Source organism: Ranitomeya variabilis, chromosome 3 (assembly GCF_051348905.1).
Source record: "Ranitomeya variabilis isolate aRanVar5 chromosome 3, aRanVar5.hap1, whole genome shotgun sequence".
NCBI classification, from domain to species: Eukaryota; Metazoa; Chordata; class Amphibia; order Anura; family Dendrobatidae; genus Ranitomeya; species Ranitomeya variabilis.
Genome location: NC_135234.1, coordinates 623,487,302 through 623,506,176, shown reverse-complemented (window position 1 = coordinate 623,506,176; position 18,875 = coordinate 623,487,302). Strand labels below are relative to the sequence as shown.

At 42.6% G+C, this 18,875-nt stretch overlaps 1 protein-coding gene across 6 annotated transcripts in view; it reads left to right on the top strand.

Moving 5' to 3' along the window:
- NCKAP5L (NCK associated protein 5 like) overlaps nucleotides 1-18,875 on the top strand; it is a 118,735-nt gene that overhangs the window by 83,989 nt on the left and 15,871 nt on the right. For all 6 annotated transcript variants that reach the window (XM_077297441.1, XM_077297442.1, XM_077297444.1 and 3 more), the window contains 5 exons: nucleotides 4,570-4,638; nucleotides 8,029-8,067; nucleotides 10,009-10,128; nucleotides 13,604-13,699; nucleotides 14,170-16,646. In XM_077297441.1, the coding sequence (XP_077153556.1) occupies nucleotides 4,570-4,638; nucleotides 8,029-8,067; nucleotides 10,009-10,128; nucleotides 13,604-13,699; nucleotides 14,170-16,646 (2,801 nt within the window). The remainder of the gene's footprint in view (nucleotides 1-4,569; nucleotides 4,639-8,028; nucleotides 8,068-10,008; nucleotides 10,129-13,603; nucleotides 13,700-14,169; nucleotides 16,647-18,875) is intronic.

Here is an 18,875-nt window from a genome sequence, read left to right as displayed (position 1 = left end):
TGGAGAAGATCTGTATGGAGGAGTGGGCCAAAACCCCTGCTGCAGTGTGTGCAAACTTGATCAGGAACTACAGGAAACGTCTGACCTCTGTAATTACAAACAAAGGTTTTTGTACCAAATATTAAGTTCTGTTTTTCTATTGTAGCAAACCTTTATTTCACACAATAAAATGCAAATTATGTAAAAATCATACAATGTGATTTTCTGGATTGTATTTTTAGATTCTCTCACAGGTGAAGTGTGCCTACGATAAAAATTACAGACCTCTCAATTCTTTGTAGGTGGGAAAACTTGCAAAATCAGCAGTGTATCAAATACTTATTTTTTTCCCCATTGAATGTGACAGATCACTTAAATCAGACAGGACAGCATAACAAACCTGACACAATACCTTTTTTTTTTTTTTTTTTTTTTTACAAATCTTTTTTTATTGAATTTCCTAGTTTCCAGAACTCAAAACATTTGCGCAAAAGGATAACACAGTTGTATCCCCATACAGAATAACAATCTTCGAAACATCCCTCATTCCCACCCCATTCAACTCAATCCTGAACCACTGAACCGAATAGCACCCCCCTGCTCGACGTATGGTCATAACAATCACGAAGTTTGGACCTTCAGTTTCCCTAAAGAACCCTGTAGATCGTCCATCAGGTATCAGTCTACCTGCAAGAACGGAGTCATTATTCGCTTAATCTCATCCTGAGAGCATTTGCGCTCAATAAACCTTCTCCATTTATTATATACAATACCTTTTTAAAGGGATTGTCTCACCTTCTTAAAGGGAACAAATAACAGCATGAATCAGAGCCTGGCCTAGCTTATTACCCCTTATTAAATATCCGCTCCATCCTTAAGAATGGATTTTTAATTATATTTACTGCATGTCGTCGAAGTTACAGGCCACCAATGTGGCCTGTCAGAGGTGGCCGGTCTCCTAAGCAAGGTGCATTGAGATTACAAGCATGAATGCGATGCCGTGAAGATAACCAGATGGTTGGATCTGGCCAACTTCAATGCCTGTGCATTCTTACGATGCTGCAGAGGTAAAGCTGCCCCTTCTAGCATCTTCAAAAACTGCACAGTTTGGGAGATCTGCACAATTCTGCTGCTGGTCTGAACTCTCACTCATTGGGATTGCACTGCCTATGGCAGTGATTTTCAACCTTTTTTGAGCCGCGGCACACTTTTTATACTTAAAAAATCCCGGGGCACACCACCAACCAAAATGGCACAAAATGACACTAAAACAGTACATATTCTACATATAGTTAATAATATAGATTCTAAATGTATTTATACTCACTCAGTGTGAAACCTGGGCCTGTTTCGATAAACACAAAAGGGATATCCTGGCAGGAATGGTGGAAAGACACACACGAAGCTCTTTCTCAACAGTTCTCAGTCTCTCCCTGTTTTTAGTTTTTATCGCAGTCAAGCTTGAGAAGCCCAGCTCACATAGATATGTGGTCGAAAATGGGAGCAATGTCAAAATAGCTTTGTTGGCCAGAATGGGGAACTCCTTGGCAACAGATAACCAAAAACTGTCCAAAGGAAGATCAGCAAACTTTAGCTTTAAACCGCGATCTTGCTTCAGTTCAATGAGTTCCTCTTGCTCCTTTAAAGTCATGTCCTTTCCAGCAACGGATAATGAGCTGTATGGGTCCCTAACCCAGTCAAGGCATTCTGTGAAGGTTGAAGAGAAATAAAACGATAACTTCTCCTCAAGAGTTTTCAAATGTCTGCCAATCACCTCGCACATTGCAGCAGTGTTGTCATCATGCAGTTTCTCGGTGAGCGGGAACATCTGAAGGTTGCCACCCTGCACATGTTGCTGCCAGAGCTGCAACTTTAAACGGAATCCGTTCATTTTATCAGTGCTTGTAAGCAGGTTTTCATTTCGGCCTTGCATCCGTGTGTTTAGTTCATTCAGATATTGAAATATATCAGCCAGGTATGCCAGCTTTGCACACCACTCATCACTTGCAAGCAGCTTTGAATAATCGGACCTCTTGTTTGTCAGAAATATTTTAAGTTCCTCTCGCAACTCATACACACGGGCCAGCACTTTGCCGCGTGACAGCCACCTGACCTCCGTGTGGAGCAATAAGATTTTATGTTCCGCTCCCATTTCTGTACACAAAGACGCAAATAAGCGACATCTCAAAGGTCGCGTCTTCACAAAGTTCACTATGCGCACAACATCACCCAACACGGGAGCTAGATCTGCTGGTAAGGTCTTTGCAACGAGGGCCTCACGGTGCAAGAAATAGTGGGTAACAAGAACATCTGGGTTTCTTTCTTTAACCCTACTTACAAAGCCTTTGATGCGCCCGACCATGGCTGCGGCTCCATCAGTGCAGACACCTGTGCAGTTTTCCCATGTAAGCCCACTTTTATCAAGATATTCCGATGTGACCTGGAATATTACCTCTCCTGTTGATTTTTCTGGCAGTGCCTTGCAAAATAGGAAGTTTTCTCTAATGGCTTCTCCATCCACAAAACGCACATTGGCCAACAGCTGACAATGTCCACTGATATCCGTCGACTCATCAAGTTGCAAGGCAAATTTCTTACTGATCCGCACCTTTTCCAAAACAACTGTTTCAATGTCCGCAGACATGTCATCAATCCGTCTGGCAATTGTGTTATCAGAGAGAGGCACTTTAGCTATCTCTTTGGCTGCGTCAGGGCCAAGCATCTCATTTACAATAGCTTTACAAGCTGGCAGCATTAATGTTTCTGCCACAGTGTGTGACTTTTTTGATTTCGCTATGAGTTCAGCAACAATATAGCTAGCTTTGAGGGCTCTCTCATTTACCTTTGTGCTTTTTCTCAAAAAAGTTGCCCCTTTCTCATTGTTTGTATGTAAGCGTACAAAATACTCCATCGGTTTCTTTTGAACGGAAGGGTGTTTCGTTTGGAGATGGCGTTTAAGCTTGCTTGGCACCATGGCGCTATTGGATAGCTTCTCACCACACACCAAGCACAGTGGTGTTGGTGCTGTCGCATCCACAGTGAAAGTAAATCCAAATGAAAGATAGCTTTCACTGTATTGCCTTGAGCTCACCGTCTTGTCTTTTTTCTTTTGTTGACCTCTCATACTAGGGCATTCATCTGGGTTAGAATTGTGTCCAGGGTCCTGTTTGGCATTTGCCTTTTCCATTCTCAAATACTTCTCCATCACTGCTGAGATAGTGTGCGCAGCCACACACTAAAATAGAAGAGTATTACATTATCTGCTACACTTAAAGGACATCTGCCACACTTAAAGGACCTCTGCCAGGTACTAAAAGTACCAGCTCATATGCTGAGTATTCTGCCAACAGTTCATATACTCAGGCAAAAGCTCATATAGTCAGCAACAGCTGATTAACTGTTAATGAGCTGTTGCTGACTTAATGATTATACACAGCATTATTGGCGGGCATTACCTTGGCGGCGGGCAAATGCGAGAGTCTCTCCGCTCTCAGGATGACGCGCCGGCCTCGGTGACGTCATTAAGTCGCGCGAGCGTTCAAAGCTCGCGCATGTGTTATTCCGTGACTGCACATCGCTGCGCATTGCCGGGGAACAAAACAAAGGGGGCACCATAGTTTGGGGAACTTTCCCCGCGGCACACCCGACCATGTGTCGCGGCACACTAGTGTGCCGCGGAACACTGGTTGAAAATCACTGGCCTATGGCAAGCAGGAATTCGGGAGGCAGAGAAGGTGTACTCCTGAAACTTGAATATTAACCAATCCATTTAAAGCATTAGGGTCCATGTGGCCCTACAGATATAATGATTTCTCCTACCAATCAAACATCCTAGTTTTGTGTACATCTTTAATTTGTTTTCTGCGTATAGAATACATACCTAATATATCTGATTGGCAGTGTAGTGACTCAGTGGTTAGCACTGTTGCTTTGCAGTGCTGGGGTCCTGGGTTCGAATCCCACCAATGACATCATCTGCAACGAGTTTGCGTGTTCTCCACATGTATGGGAGAAAACCCTCACAAACTCCAAGGACATCCTGATATGGAGTCTAGATTGTGAGCCCCAATGGGGACAGTGATGCCTGTAAAGCGCTGCGGAATATGATGACTCTATATAAGCGAGAAAATGGCCCACTCCCCTGATTTATTTTTTCTAACAGAGTTTACCAGTTGTTGATCAATTGTAAGCATGTCAATGAATGTGACAAATGGTCTGTGACGTAATGGACAGCACACAGATACATCCGTGTGCTATTGCCAATAACTTGGGGGTGGGTGCCGACTGCTTCTCTGTAAACTGTCCCGTCTGCACCCGCCGCCCCCCCACCCCCGAAGCTGCTTCTGTACGACCATTGCATGAGAAGTGAAAAGAAACAGAGCTCTTGTATCTCACGTCTCAACTTTTCCAGGTTTCACTTGACAGATGCTAGCAGGGTTTTATTGCTTGGCTCTAATATGACTTCAGGTTTATGCCTTTTGGTCGCACTTGCGGAAATGTGCACTGATTAAATAAGGGCCATATGGGCTGGTGATGAACTCGTCTGTTTCTTTTTACCTGGTGTGTAAATTCTCTTATTGTCTGTTGCAGGCTGAAAACTCCGCTCTCGCGCAAGCCAATGAAACCCAACGGGAAACTTATGAACGTTGCCTCGATGAGGTGAGTTCTGTTCATTCAAGTATAGCACAATAATTTCTTATTACTGGGTCAACAGAAAACCGAAATCAATGCTTAATTCAATAAAAAGCCCTGTAATGTGGCAGCCATCCATGTGCTATAATCGTATCTTGCACACCTGAACAGATCTGATGAGTTCTGTCGATTTGGTTTATGTCATGTATCCATCTATAATGTAAAGACATTGTATAAAAGTGAAGTTGAGCAGTGAGTGCAGCCAGAGGACAAGGCGTACAATTCAGTGCTTATGAAACGTGAGGGGCTGCTTTTCCATGTCATGGTTAGATACTTAGATAGCTGTATGTTGCAAACAGCTGCGGGAATGCAAATATTTTACAGCCCACGGCTGGCTTCAATTATTGTGTCACCCATGTGGAATGTCAGAAATCTTGTCCGGCATTCAAATCCTTGAGATAAGAGTTAATATATATAACCACGAGCACAACTCTACAATCTCTTAGTTGTCTGATGACCGAATTCTAAAGAACAGGTGAAACCAAACAATTTTCAACGTCGAAACTGATGGCAATGGTGTAAATCTATTGTGTAAGAGGCATAAAGCTGGCAGTTTAGACAGAAACGTTCACAGAATTAGTACTAAGCCAACTGAAGCTGTAGACACAATTGTGTTTTTTAGTTTTATTTCTTTTGAATTCTATTCAGAGTATCCTAATTTTGTATGAATCATAGCACTCTACTAGGATAGTAAACGTTGGACAATGCACAACCCCCGCCTATAATTATAATTGAATCCATTATGTAGTTGTATATTTGAAATGGGTTTTTTTATTACACAATGCACAAAGAAAAAAAAAATTAACCAATTAAATAAGTCACCGAAAAGTATTGTCATGAGCTGATGTGCAGTGATGTTATTGTAGAAGTGTGAGCCTCACTTGCACTGTACGCACTTTGAGTGGTACACCGGCCACGCACTTACCGCTTCTCCACTTGATAGGGTTATATTGATGGAGGTCCATACAGTTGGACACTATTGATCTAACACTTACCAATTGGTACTTTGCAGCTTTATAACCAGTTTGTAGAACCCATGTTCAAGCATCCACAAGGCAAGCCCCATTTAAACTTTGTGTAAATGAAGGAAGTAACCAAGCATTTATCAGTCTTCCAGTAGATAATTGATACATTTGTTTAACCAAATTACCTGTTATGGACTTACACGGTGAGGTGGATGATGTAAGCTGTAGGTCAGGATGAGCAGCACAGACTAAAGGTGATGGTGCAGTGGAGTAAGATTTGAGGGTCCGCAAGTGGCTTGACAAGGACAGCAGGAGGGCAGACAGACAAGCAGAGCAGGATACACCACATAAAGCCAGATGTGTGGATATACGGAGGAAAAGTAGATGCCTAGACAATCCGGGACCTGCAGCTGATAAATGATGGCTGAGATCGGTGCAATCAGGAAGTTGGAGCAGGCAAATGGTTAACCATACTGGTTACTTCTTTGCAGTGATGAGATTACACACAGGAATAGTAGATATTAATAATAATTACAAAGATATTGGTGTGAACAGAAGCAATATTAGATGACTAGTACAGTCATGGGTACCTCTAGAAGTATAGTTTGAGTTCAGTACCACCAGGATTCACAGGACTGAGCTTAAAAGTATTTGCAGTAATAGCAGGCAGAAGTTTTCTGGAGAGAGGATTAGATAGCTGAGTGAAGTAGAGGATTAGGCAAAGAGCTTTTAAACAGTGATAGCTGAAAACTATGCTTCCTGAATACTCAGACAGCACATGGCTGCCTGAGCTGGCCTTAAAAGGCCTTGTGTGAGCAGACTAGAAGTATTTGCTGGGTTAGAAGTATTTGCTGGGTTACAGTAAACTGGTGTGGATTTTCAAAAACAAGATCCTGGCCAAAGTAGAAGGAAGTTAGGCCCTTGAACCAGGAGAGGAACCAGGAGAGGTTGTAACTATAAAATGTAAATATTTGATGATCATTTTGGCTAGAATTCCTAATAGACACTTATAAACGAAATATGCCATGAGAAACAACCTATTGTTTAAATGAAGTTTCTATTTTTAAATGTATTTTGTTAAAGTTTGGATTTTTTTTTATTTTTTTTTTTTTAATAAACTCTACATAAACTAAAATCTTGACATTTTCTCAATAGCCTATACTGGCCCAATATTAGACTCCTGCGTACTTTTCCTTTCAGCAGCCACATGACATTAGCAGCAATTGACTTAAGTCAGACTCTGTTTATATAGAAGCATTTTTTGAGTGTGCTCTAATTTGGACAAATCTCGTTGTGTATGGAGGGTTACGAGGTGAGCTGTGCCATCGCGTATAACGAATGGTGGATCCTGTGTAATATATTCTGTAAAGAGGTGTTGCCTGTCCCGTCAGTGATTAGTGAGACTGCTGAAAAGTCTGTATTGAACAGGATAGTGGACTAAGAACACAAACAACTGTTACTCTAAACCATTTAAAGGGAACCTATCACCCCGTTTTTTAAAGATTAGATAAAAATAGTGTGAAATAGGGGCAGAGCTGGGCTTTACATTAGTGCCTTTTTGTTGCCTTTATTCCCCCGTTAGGCTGCCGAAATACCTTTGTGAAGTGTCCGTTTTGTCCTGTCACTCAAGTTGGTCAGGTCGGATGGGCGTGGTTAAATAGCGGTTCCTCCCCCCTGCTTCTCGGCGTGTCTTTCGTAAACGCGATCTGTGAATGGCACAGATCGCGCTTTTTCTTAGCAGTTGCGCAGTGAATAGCATATTTTATATCATTGCGCATGCGCGGGTCGTAACTTTAGCCTTGGTGCCCCGGAAGTGATCATATGGGCATAGTGTTTATCTGGATGCCGGTAATTTTTTCTCAGCCCGAACTGCGAGCGTAAGTTTGGTGCCAAAATCGCTCGCCTGCCTATCGTTCTATCTATCGTTTTTTACCGGCATCCAGATAAACACTATGCCCATATGATCACTTCCGGGGCACCAAGGCTAAAGTTACGACCCGCGCATGCGCAATGATATAAAATATGCTATTCACTGCGCAACTGCTAAGAAAAAGCGCGATCTGTGCCATTCACAGATCGCGTTTACGAAAGACACGCCGAGAAGCAGGGGGGAGGAACCGCTATTTAACCACGCCCATCCGACCTGACCAACTTGAGTGACAGGACAAAACGGACATTTCACAAAGGTATTTCGGCAGCCTAACGGGGGAATAAAGGCAACAATAAGGCACTAATGTAAAGCCCAGCTCTGCCCCTATTTCACACTATTTTTATCTAATCTTTAAAAAAACGGGGTGATAGGTTCCCTTTAATTTTGAGACTACTGTTATATCTACACTTTGGCAATTTTTTTCTTTAATTTCAATTATTATTTAAATGTTTCTTATTATAGGTTGCAAACCATGTTGTTCAGGCACTTTTAAATCAAAAGGTAAGTAATTCCGTGTTCTGTGTGTTATTTATGAGTTTTGTCTATGTTTGGCTTTGTAGTGCTTAAAGACTTATTTTGCAAATTGTATTATACATTGTCTGGTTCTCTTTGTATTTTGGAATAGTCAGGGGTAGATGTATAAAACATGGATAGGGCAAAGGTTTTTTTTTAACCTTTTTCAATTTGTAAGCTCCTTTTGATTTAAAGGGGTATTCCCATCTCAAAGATCCTATCCCAATATGTAATAGATGCAATAATAATTTTAGCAAACACCTCCAATTGGAAATGTAGCATAGTTCTTCTGATTCACAATGTCACTCATACCTCCATAACTCCATGTATATGGCATTGAAGTAGCTTAGGTAATCATAGTTACGCCCTGCACATGGTAAGCGACATGGCGAATCAGAAGCACTATGCTACACTTCTAACGGGAGGTATTTGCTAATATTATTATTATTATTACACCTACTACACATTGGTATAGGATCTTGGAGATACCCCTTTAAGGATTTACAGTCTCATACCATTTTCTTCCTACGATGTAATATAAATATAATGGATATAGTATAGATGTATATCGTTTAAAAGTTCCTGGAGGATATTTGTAAAGCTATTTGCTGTTAAAAAGGTAAGCAAAACAAACTGATTTAATGGTCCCCGAAAAGGATTTCCGACTTGTATAAAATGTGGTGTACGTTGTCATAAGTTTTTGTTTTAAAATTGCATAAACATTCATTAAATTTGTTTTAGGCCAGTTTCACACGTCAGTGCCTCTGGTACGTGTAGTGACTGTTTTCTCACGTACCGAGGACACTGACACACTTAGACCCATTCAAATGAATGGGTCTGTGCACAGGTCAGCGTGTTTTGACGGACTGTGTGTCCGTGTGCAAAACACACAGATATGTCCGTTTTTGTCCAGCTGCATGGATCACAGGGACCCATACAAGTCAATGGGTCCGTCTAAACACGTACCGCACATGGATGCCGTCCGTCTGCTTTTTTAAAGTCATAGGTAGTGTTGAGCATTCCGATACCGCAAGTATCTGGTATTGGCCGATACTTGCGGTATCGGAATTCCGATACCGAGTTCCGATATTTTTGTGGTATCAGAAATCGGAATCGGAAGTTCCCAGTGTATGGTTCCCAGGGTCTGGAGGAGAGGAGACTCCTTCAGGCCCTGGGATCCATATTCATGTAAAAAATAAAGAATTAAAATAAAAAATATGGATATACTCACCCGTCCGGCGGCCCCTGGACCTTACCGATTGTAACCGGCAGCCTCCGTTCCTAAGAATGAGGAGTTTAGGACCCTCGATGATGTCGCGGCTTGTGACCGCTCACGCGACCAATCACAAGCCACGACGTCATCGAGGGTCCTAAACTCCTCATTCTTAGGAACGGAGGCTGCCGGTTACAATCGGTAAGGTCCAGGGGCCGCCGGACGGTGAGTATATCCATATTTTTTATTTTAATTCTTTATTTTTTACATGAATATGGATCCCAGGGCCTGAAGGAGAGTCTCCTCTCCTTCAGACCCTGGGAACCATCCAGGATAGCTTCCGATACTTGTGTCCCATTGACTTGTATTGGTATCGGGTATCGGCGATATCCGATATTTTTCGGGTATCGGCCGATACTATCCGATACCGATACTTTCAAGTATCGGAACGTATCGCTCAACACTAGTCATAGGGTTAAAATGTAATTGTTTCAATACACAGACACATGGACAGCACACGGATGGTACACACGGATGTGTCAAACGGACATCTCCGGTACTGGTTTTTCCGATACTGGAAATATCAGGACGTGTGAAACCGACCTTGTAGACTTTTCATCCAGATCCTTTAGTTTAATTTCTTGATTTGTCCTCTGTATTGTTAGTTTTGCATTATTTTGCTACATTGTAAAAATTGTTTTTCTCTCTCTCTTCAGGATCTTCGGGAAGAATGTATTAAACTGAAGAAAAGGGTGTTTGACCTTGAGCGGCAGAACAGAGCGCTGAGTGACCTCTTTCACCAGAAGTTACAGCGCTCCTCGGGATCATCCCCGGAGGTAAGAGCTGTTACCATGGATAACAGGTTGCGTGCAAAGCACACGGTTGAGTTGATTTAATTCGACATATGTGTCAGCTACGGCAGCACCTTCATTTATTTATAGTGTCTGGTTCTGTTGCACTGAAATATTATCATATCTCTTCAGAATATATTTTGGTTTTGGAAAATACACTGATTAGTTGACCATACACTTTCATAAGAATTCATGAGCTTTTATGTTTTCCAGAGTAGGACATTATGCATTAGTTTAGTTATGTTTTACTCTGCAAGCTATATTATGGCCAACAAATGCATTCTTAAAGGGGTTTTCGCCTTGCATGAAAAAAGGACCCCAAACACTTATGCATGTAAAATAATAACCACAGCCACTTTTCCCACCTCTGTCTTGGCTGTGGTGGTGATATAACCGCTACAACGCGCATCACCGCTTCATCCAATCATTGAGCTCAGTGGCTCTGATGTAGATGGCACATACCGCTGAGCTCAGTGACTGACTGCAGTCTTGATGATAGCTGTAGTTGTGACGTGACCGCTGCAGCCCAAAAAACAACACCATAGCGACGGCTGAGATCCGACCCTGGCTCCAGGGAGGGTGAGTACCTGCTTTGTTTATTTTTCATGTACAATGGGGCTAGTTTTATTAAAGTTAGGGAGTGTGTCTACTATTGCAGTTAATATATTTATTGAGCCAATGTGTCGTAAGTAAACTTCCATGAAAGACCTATTTTCTCCTTGTAAGAACTCTCTATACAGGATTTTAGTCTGCAGACATAAAAACACATATGAGTTCTAATCACTAAATTATAAATAAAATTGTGAGCAAATTGCATCTTTTTTTATTAAAATTACTGGAACACTAAAAAAAATAAAAATGGCCTTTTACATGGGGTGATTTGATTTTTTTTTTTTTTTTCATAAAATTACTGGATTGAACAAACCTTCCCAATCACTGTACATTGTAAACTTGAAAGTGACTGACATAAGAGAGATATTGCTTTTGTCATTGGTGAAATCTTTTATGATGGCCGAAAAAGATCATTCGTAGGTATCAAACTTCCTATTATAATCAGTAATTGGCAGTGGGAATAGAAGGGAATAGAGGCCATTTTATAAGCATTAAAATTATTATACTGAAACTGCCCTCACTAAAGTCTCTAATGACCTACTAACAGCTAAATCTAATGGTCACTACTCCATGCTAATTCTCTTGGATCTCTCTGCAGCATTCGATACTGTGGATCATCAGCTCCACCTCAATATGCTCCGCTCCATCGGCCTCAAGGACACTGTTCTCTCCTGGTTCTCCTCCTATCTCTGACCCGATCCTTCACTGTATGTTTTGCTGGCTCCTCCTCCTCTCACCTTCCCCTTACTGTTGGGGTTCCTCAAGGATCAGTCCTAGGCCCCCTCCTCTTCTCTTTGTATACTGCCCCTATTGGACAAACAATCAGTAGATTTGGTTTCTAGTACCATCTCTATGCTGACGACACCCAATTATACACTTCTTCTCCTGTTATCACGCCGACCTTTTTAGAAAACACCAGTGATTGTCTTACCGCTGTCTCTAACATCATGACCTCCCTCTATCTGAAACTGAACCTGTCAAAAACTGAACTCCTCGTGTTTTCTCCCTCTACTAACCTACCTTTGCCTGACATTGCCATCTTCGTGTGTGGTTCCACCATTACTCCAAAGCAACATGCCCACTGCCTTGGGGTCATCCTTGATTCCGAGCTTTCATTCACCCCCCACATCCGATCACTGGCTCGCTCTTCTTATCTGCATCTCAAAAACATTTCTAGAATTCGCCCTTTTCTTACTTTCTACTCTGCAAAAACTCTCAGGCCGGCGTCACACTGGCGTATTGCATCCGATGCCAGAGCATCGGATGCGATATGCTAATGACACTCGGCTCTTGCTCGCAGCAGAGCAGGAGCCGAGTGTCATGGTCTGTGCTCCGATTCTCTCGCACAGGGAGGATCGGAGCACAGCTGCGGAGGAGGCGGAGAAATGAATTTCTCCATCTCCTCCATTGCCGGAGTCCGTTTATAACACACATCACTCGGATGATATCTGAGTGGTGTGCTCTGTCTCACTCGCACCCATAGGCTTATATGGGTGCGAGTGAGCCGAGAGTTTTCCTCGGTCCGAGACAATCGCAGCATGCTGCGATTGTCTCGGACCGAAGAAAACGGCCGACAAAAAGTCAGCTGCTGGGAGCTGCCCTATATGTTAACATTGGTCCGAGTGCAATGCGATTTTTTTTTTTATCGCATTGCACTCGGCTGTTTAAAACGCCAGTGTGACGTCGGCCTCACTGTTTTACTCATTCATTCTCGTCTGGACTATTGTAACTCTCTACTAATCGGCCTCCCTCTTACCAAACTCTCCCCGCTCCAATCTGTCCCAAATGCTGCAGCCAGGATCATATTCCTCACCAACCGTTACACCGATGCCTCTACCTTGTGCCAGTCATTACACTGGCTACCCATCCACTCCAGAATCCAGTACAAAACTACTACCCTCATCCACAAAGCACTCCATGGCTCAGCACCACCCTACATCTCCTCTCTGGTCTCAGTCTACCACCCTACCCGTGCCCTCCGCTCCGCTAATGACCTCAGGTTAGCATCCTCAATAATCAGAACCTCCCATTCCCGTCTCCAAGACTTTACACGTGCTGCGCCGATTCTTTGGAATGAACTACCTAGGTTAATACGATTAATCCCCACAGTTTTAAGCGTGCCCTAAAAAATCATGTGTTCAGATTGGCCTACCGCCTCAACGCATTAACCTAACGATCCCTGTGTGGCCTATCATAAAAAAAAAACCATAATCAGGTTCCTCGTATCATGTTCTCATACACTTTATGCCGTTAATAGCCCTCTGTGTCTGTACTGCTACATACTTAGGCAGTTAACTGGTTCATGCAGCTTTACATGAACACCCGAGCCTTACACTATGGCTGGTCCAAACAACGAAAGCAATTGTTACCATCCACCTCTCGTGTCTCCCCTTTTCCTCATAGATTGTAAGCTTGCGAGCAGGGCCCTCACTCCTCCTGGTATCTATTTTGAACTGTGATTTCTGTTATGCTGTAATGTCTATTGTCTGTACAAGTCCCCTCTATAATTTGTAAAGCGCTGCGGAATATGTTGGCGCTATATAAATAAAATTATTATTATTATTATTATTATTTATTATAAAAAAAACAAATGAATGCCTATTAAATGTCAACTCACTACACTCCTGTCAATCTGTACATCAATACAAAATTATCTTCACATGTAGAAGGACCCTTAAATACCCTTATCACAGTGCACCTGAAACGGAATTTAAGTAAACTGTAAAGTTGATTATTAAAATTTTAAAATTAATCTTGTTTTTCTTCCTGTTGCATAATTTTCAATGTATTCCATCTTTGCCCTTTAATAGATGACATTACTGATATATGTATTTGTTTTCTAATATAGTTGCACCCGTTGCAGGCCCTGTCTGACTCCCAAGGAGGGGACCTTGACAGGATATCAGTCTCCCTTCCATTGGGACAATGTGGAATGCCGAGAGAGGTAAATAAACAGTCATGTACAATTTTTAATTGACTCAAGGGAATTCGGAAGATCATATAAACTTGACTACACTCTTGGATGAAAATGGGTTGAACCCATCAATTTCTGCGGCATTGGCTAGCAATCTTGGAAATCATTTTAATATAAATAGTTCTGGAACATCTTATGCACAAGACTGCTGCCAGTGCAATGTAAAACAAAAATATTTCCTATAAATGTAATTATGCTGTCAAAATGTTGTGTTTAAATCCATATGCAGAAAGAACCAATTCAGTAATTTTAATTTTTAAAGAGTATTCAGTCTACACCCTTTAAGAAAACATTTGTCAAGTTAATGTTTCTCTTACTTTTGAGAAAAGTGAGGGTTTTTATGTTTATGTGAATGTCATGGGTGCACATTGCACAATTTTTCATATTACAGCTGCTAAATTCTTTCCGACAATTAGAAGTATTTTTTTTTTCTCAAATAGGAAAAACAGCGTTCTGGTCGGGCCCAATCATCATGTCGCTCTCTAGATGCCATGTCACCATTCCTCAGGAAAAAGGCTCAGATCTTAGAAGTCCTACGAAGGCTAGAAGCCACAGGATCTCAGAGTGGATCACCATGCACTACACCTCCAATGTATCTTGGGGGAATATCATCAGCTAGTGGGAATGGGTTACGTGTAAGACCCGACCAAGGCTTGGAATACATGAATGGTGAAGGCTTACCTCCTTCAGAACATGGTGGAGATGAGCCTTGGACCTCTTGTCTGCTTCTAGCTCAAAGTGGTTGGGAGGAGCTGTTTAAGTGGAAGCCCATACAAAGGGAGCCACCAGCAGGTAGCCCTGGAGAAGGAGGAGGGGAACACCTTGGCTTGGCCTCAGGAGACGATGGGCAACAGTCTTCACGGCAAGCAGAGGGAAGCTCATCCTCTTCAGATGATGATATTGGAGATCCTCCTCCTCCAAGTGAAATTAGGCAACGGTTGCCATTAACAGACTTGACTAAAGGTTTAGCCCCATGTATGTGCTCCCGTGGAGCAGTAGATAAAAGGGGCCCTATTGAGGGCCATTTAGATGGAACTGGCTTTGCTAGGGGTCACACTGGGCATCTTCATTCATTAACCTGTTACAGCAGAGGCCTTCGTGATATGGTAGAAAATCAACATGTGCCAGTGACACCACCAGTAGTTACAGAAAGGGGTGACTCCCTGTCGTCTTCACCAGGAAAGCAATCTGGTTCTGAGAATACTTCTGATGGGCCTTCCTCATCTTGTCCTCCTTCTCCTGGAGCATCTGTCAGTTTGCCAAGGGACGCATCTATTTTTCCTCATAAAAATGGAGCCCAGGAGCAACAAGATGATTGTCCTCCGTCATTGATGGTAGTTCCTAATCCTCCCTGTCCTGATGCACAGGATGCACTTATTCCTTCCTCTGAGCCGCGGACTCCTCATATTCCTTCTCCAGCTAAGTTTCTCAAGTTTTTAAAACTGCCAGGCTCAGGGGATAAATTACAAAGTCCAAACTCTTTGAGGCTTAGCCCTCAACTTACTCAAACCTCTAAAATCCCTTGTAGGAGCAATAATTATGAGGTATTTCCTTCACCACGACTTAGTAGGAAGGCAACAGAAGAATCAGCTGGTTCAGAAACTGATCCACCTTCTCCATCTGAATTTATTAATCCTGACACTAGTAGGCAAGGACAAACAGAAAGGTCAAATAATTTAATAAATAGGCCTGGTATACAGTGCTACACCAAAAAGTCCCATGACTATGAAAACGTTCCTGCTAAAAATTCTGTGCTTCCCACTGCAAGCCAAACTGAGGATTTGGAATTGTCTCCCAAACTAGTTGAAGTATGCTCCTCAAATTTTTCCCCTGGTCCTTTTGTACATTCCCAAGTAAATTCTTCTAATGAACATGGTCAGATAAACACACCATTTATGAAAAAGCATGTAACTTCCAGAAAACCTACTGAGTCTGCTGCACCTGTCTTATTTAAAGAAAGAATTGGAAAGCTAAGACAGACAGAGCTTGCTGTAGCATTACCAGATGAAAGCAGGGTTTTACCGGATGGCCCTGATCATCGTCCATCTATGAAAAGATCTGTAGGTGTAAGCAGTTTAAGGACTCCTGAACCTGGATCTACTGAGAGTTACCCACCAAGGTACCATGGACAAAAATCTGATTCTGCACGGACTCGACAGACAACTTCTAATTGCCCACCCGGCTCACCTCATGGTCCACGTAATCCATCCCGTGCGCCACCTGTACCTAGCAAATCTCCACGTAGTCCCCATGGAAGTCCAACAAAGCTACCTGCCAAGTCGCCAAGTAAGGCAACAGCAAAGCCTCTTGTATCTCGACCGCTAAGTGAAGAGCTAAGACCGAGTCCCAGGCAACCAACTCTACCAAGTGATGAGAAACAAAGGATGCAGTCCACTAGTGCAGGCAAGAAAAGTAGCACTTGCCCAGATTATGCATCTCCACGTAGTCCAGGATCACAGGGCACAGAAAATCTTCCATTGAGTGCTTTGCATTCTGCCATTGAAGAAAAGGTGATGAAGGGCATTAAAGAAAACATGTTGAGATTGCAGGAACAGCACCGTGCACCTGCCCCTGATCCTAAGCAACGTAATTCCAGTGGTATTGCAAGCTGGTTTGGCTTAAAGAAAAGCAAACTACCTGCACTAAGTCGTAGGCCTGAGACAGCGCGTGTCAAGGAGGAGAAAAGGGAGAGATCTGCGAGTGGCTCTCCTCGGACTAGGGATGCAAAGGGTGAGAGCCTGAATATTTCCATGTTGATGGAGAAAGCTGAGGATCTCCGAAAAGCTCTTCAGGAGGAGAGAGCCTACATCAACGGTCTCTCTCTTGACAAGAATCGCACAGCTGTGTCTGTAGATCAGACACGGGAAACTTCAAGACCCTTGACTGCTGACAACTTTATGCAACAGCTCTTGAATCGGTGAGTGGGGTCTCTTTAGAATTGATAATATGACTTTAAAAATGTTAAATGCATCCTAAAAATGGTTCAAAGGAACCTAATGACATTATTATTGTTTTGCTTATAATATCAAAGATATGAACTTTATTGAGACCAGAGTATCTACAAAGCGGGTGTACCGTATTTTGCGGATTATAAGACGCACCCCAAATTTTGAGGAGGAAAAATAGGAAAAAAAACCTTGTTTTTAATAAAATGGTGGTGCTTCTTATAATCCATGCGTCTTATTGCTTACCGGAGGTGGTGGCTGCGGTGAAGCGGGGTCTCAGGGTCACTGCTGGAGTAGGCAGGAGTGGGGCGATGCTGCAGGTTGAGATGAGGGGGTATTCGGATGTGCGGCGCGCCGTTGGTGGGTGTTCGGTGCTGCGGGGGACTCTGCTGGCATTTTGGGAAAGCCCAGAGCCCCCACACTTGGTTTACTGTGCGGTGGACTCCAGGAAAATGGCTGCCGGGGGCGGCGCATGCACAGATGGAGTACTTGGCACCAAGATCTCGGGAGATGAGATCTCAGCACTGAGATCTCATCTCCTGAGATCTCCATCTGTGCATGCGCTGCCCCCGGCAGCCATTTTCCTGGAGTCCACTGCACAGTAAACCAAGTGCGGGGGCTCTGGGCTTTCCAAAAGTGTCGGCAGAGCCCCCGCAGCACCCAACACCCGCAGCGGCGCGAACACCCCCTCATCTCGGCCTGCAGCATCGCTCCACTCCTGCCTTCTCCAGCAGCGACCCTGGGACCTTGCTCCACCGCAGCTGGTAGGGTATATCCGCATTATAAGATGCACCACCATTTTCCCCCAAAATTTGGGCCAAAAGTACTGATTTGGGCCAATTGTGATTAAATAATTTTAATCTTTATTTCAACAGCTTTAAAATCCTAGGTACAGTTCACATGGCAAAATTCACATTATATGTGTTATACTCATGTTCACTGCCTTACTTGTGATATATGCTATCATTAAATGGAATCTGTCAGCATGTAGCTCTTTCAAAAACAAGTCTAGCAATACCTTTAAATTTCCATTCCTTTCCTTCGATACTGAGAAATCGGTGTTTATATTGAAGTGCAAATGATTCTGAATAGCGATTTGTAGATCTAACAGCTCTGTACCCCACCCATCACCGCTTCCTCCTGCTTGACTGACACTGTATGCTGCGTGATTTCATGCAAAGGAACGGTCAGTCAAGTAGGAGGAGATGGCGCTGGGTGGGGAATAGAGCTGGAGTGACAGAGGCTTCAGATCCACAGCCTCACTTGCATACCAATTCAAACACTGATTTCTCATTAACGGAGTAATGGACTGGCCGTGGAAAGGTATTGCCAGACTTGTGTTTGAAAGGGCTATGTGTGCATATAATTAGTTTGAGGGTCAAAATCTTCCTGATCGATTCCTTTTAAGGAAGCATTCCCAAGAATTGTTTTATTCTTATCTAAATCTGTATGCACTCTAGTTTGAGTATGCTAATATACTTGCCTATCACAGTCTACTCCAGTTTCCAGTGCTTTTTTAGAAAAAAGTAAAGCTTACTCAGCAAACAAGATATTATGTTGTTACATAGGTTGAAAATGAGCCAAGTCCATTAAGTTCAACCTTTCTCCACCAATTATACATTTTATCACTAAAATAACTGTAATCCACAATGTTGTGTACTGAGGAAAGATAAAGCATACATAATTATTTAGCGGTGACAGAAATTGAAATGAAAAATGAGAGCATTATATGATCTATTCCATTTACAGATTGCATGCTAATACATAACCATACACCTATCAATGGCTACAGTGGTTCGCTATGCCAACACGACGCATTCTCACATGAAAAACGTCTAAAGCAGTTTCGGGCTTCATAAATATTCTGCTTTCGTGCATGAAAGAGGGGAATTGTACATGCTGTATTTCAGATTAGCTTATATTCAATATATGAGCAGCATATATGACTGTATACAGATACATTTAATATGAAAAACACTTTAGATGTTAACTGGTAGAATATAATATAAATGAAACACTTCCCCCTCCTCATGCATGTATGAAGTTCTATCTGTATTCATACCCAAGGCAATCACTATAGAATTCAAATGGCTTCCATCCTGTTACACTGACAGAAACCTGTCCAAGAATGTTACGACATGTGCCTGTGAACATATGCAGTGGAAAGCTCTACTGCCATAACCTGGAGACGCAAATGCCAT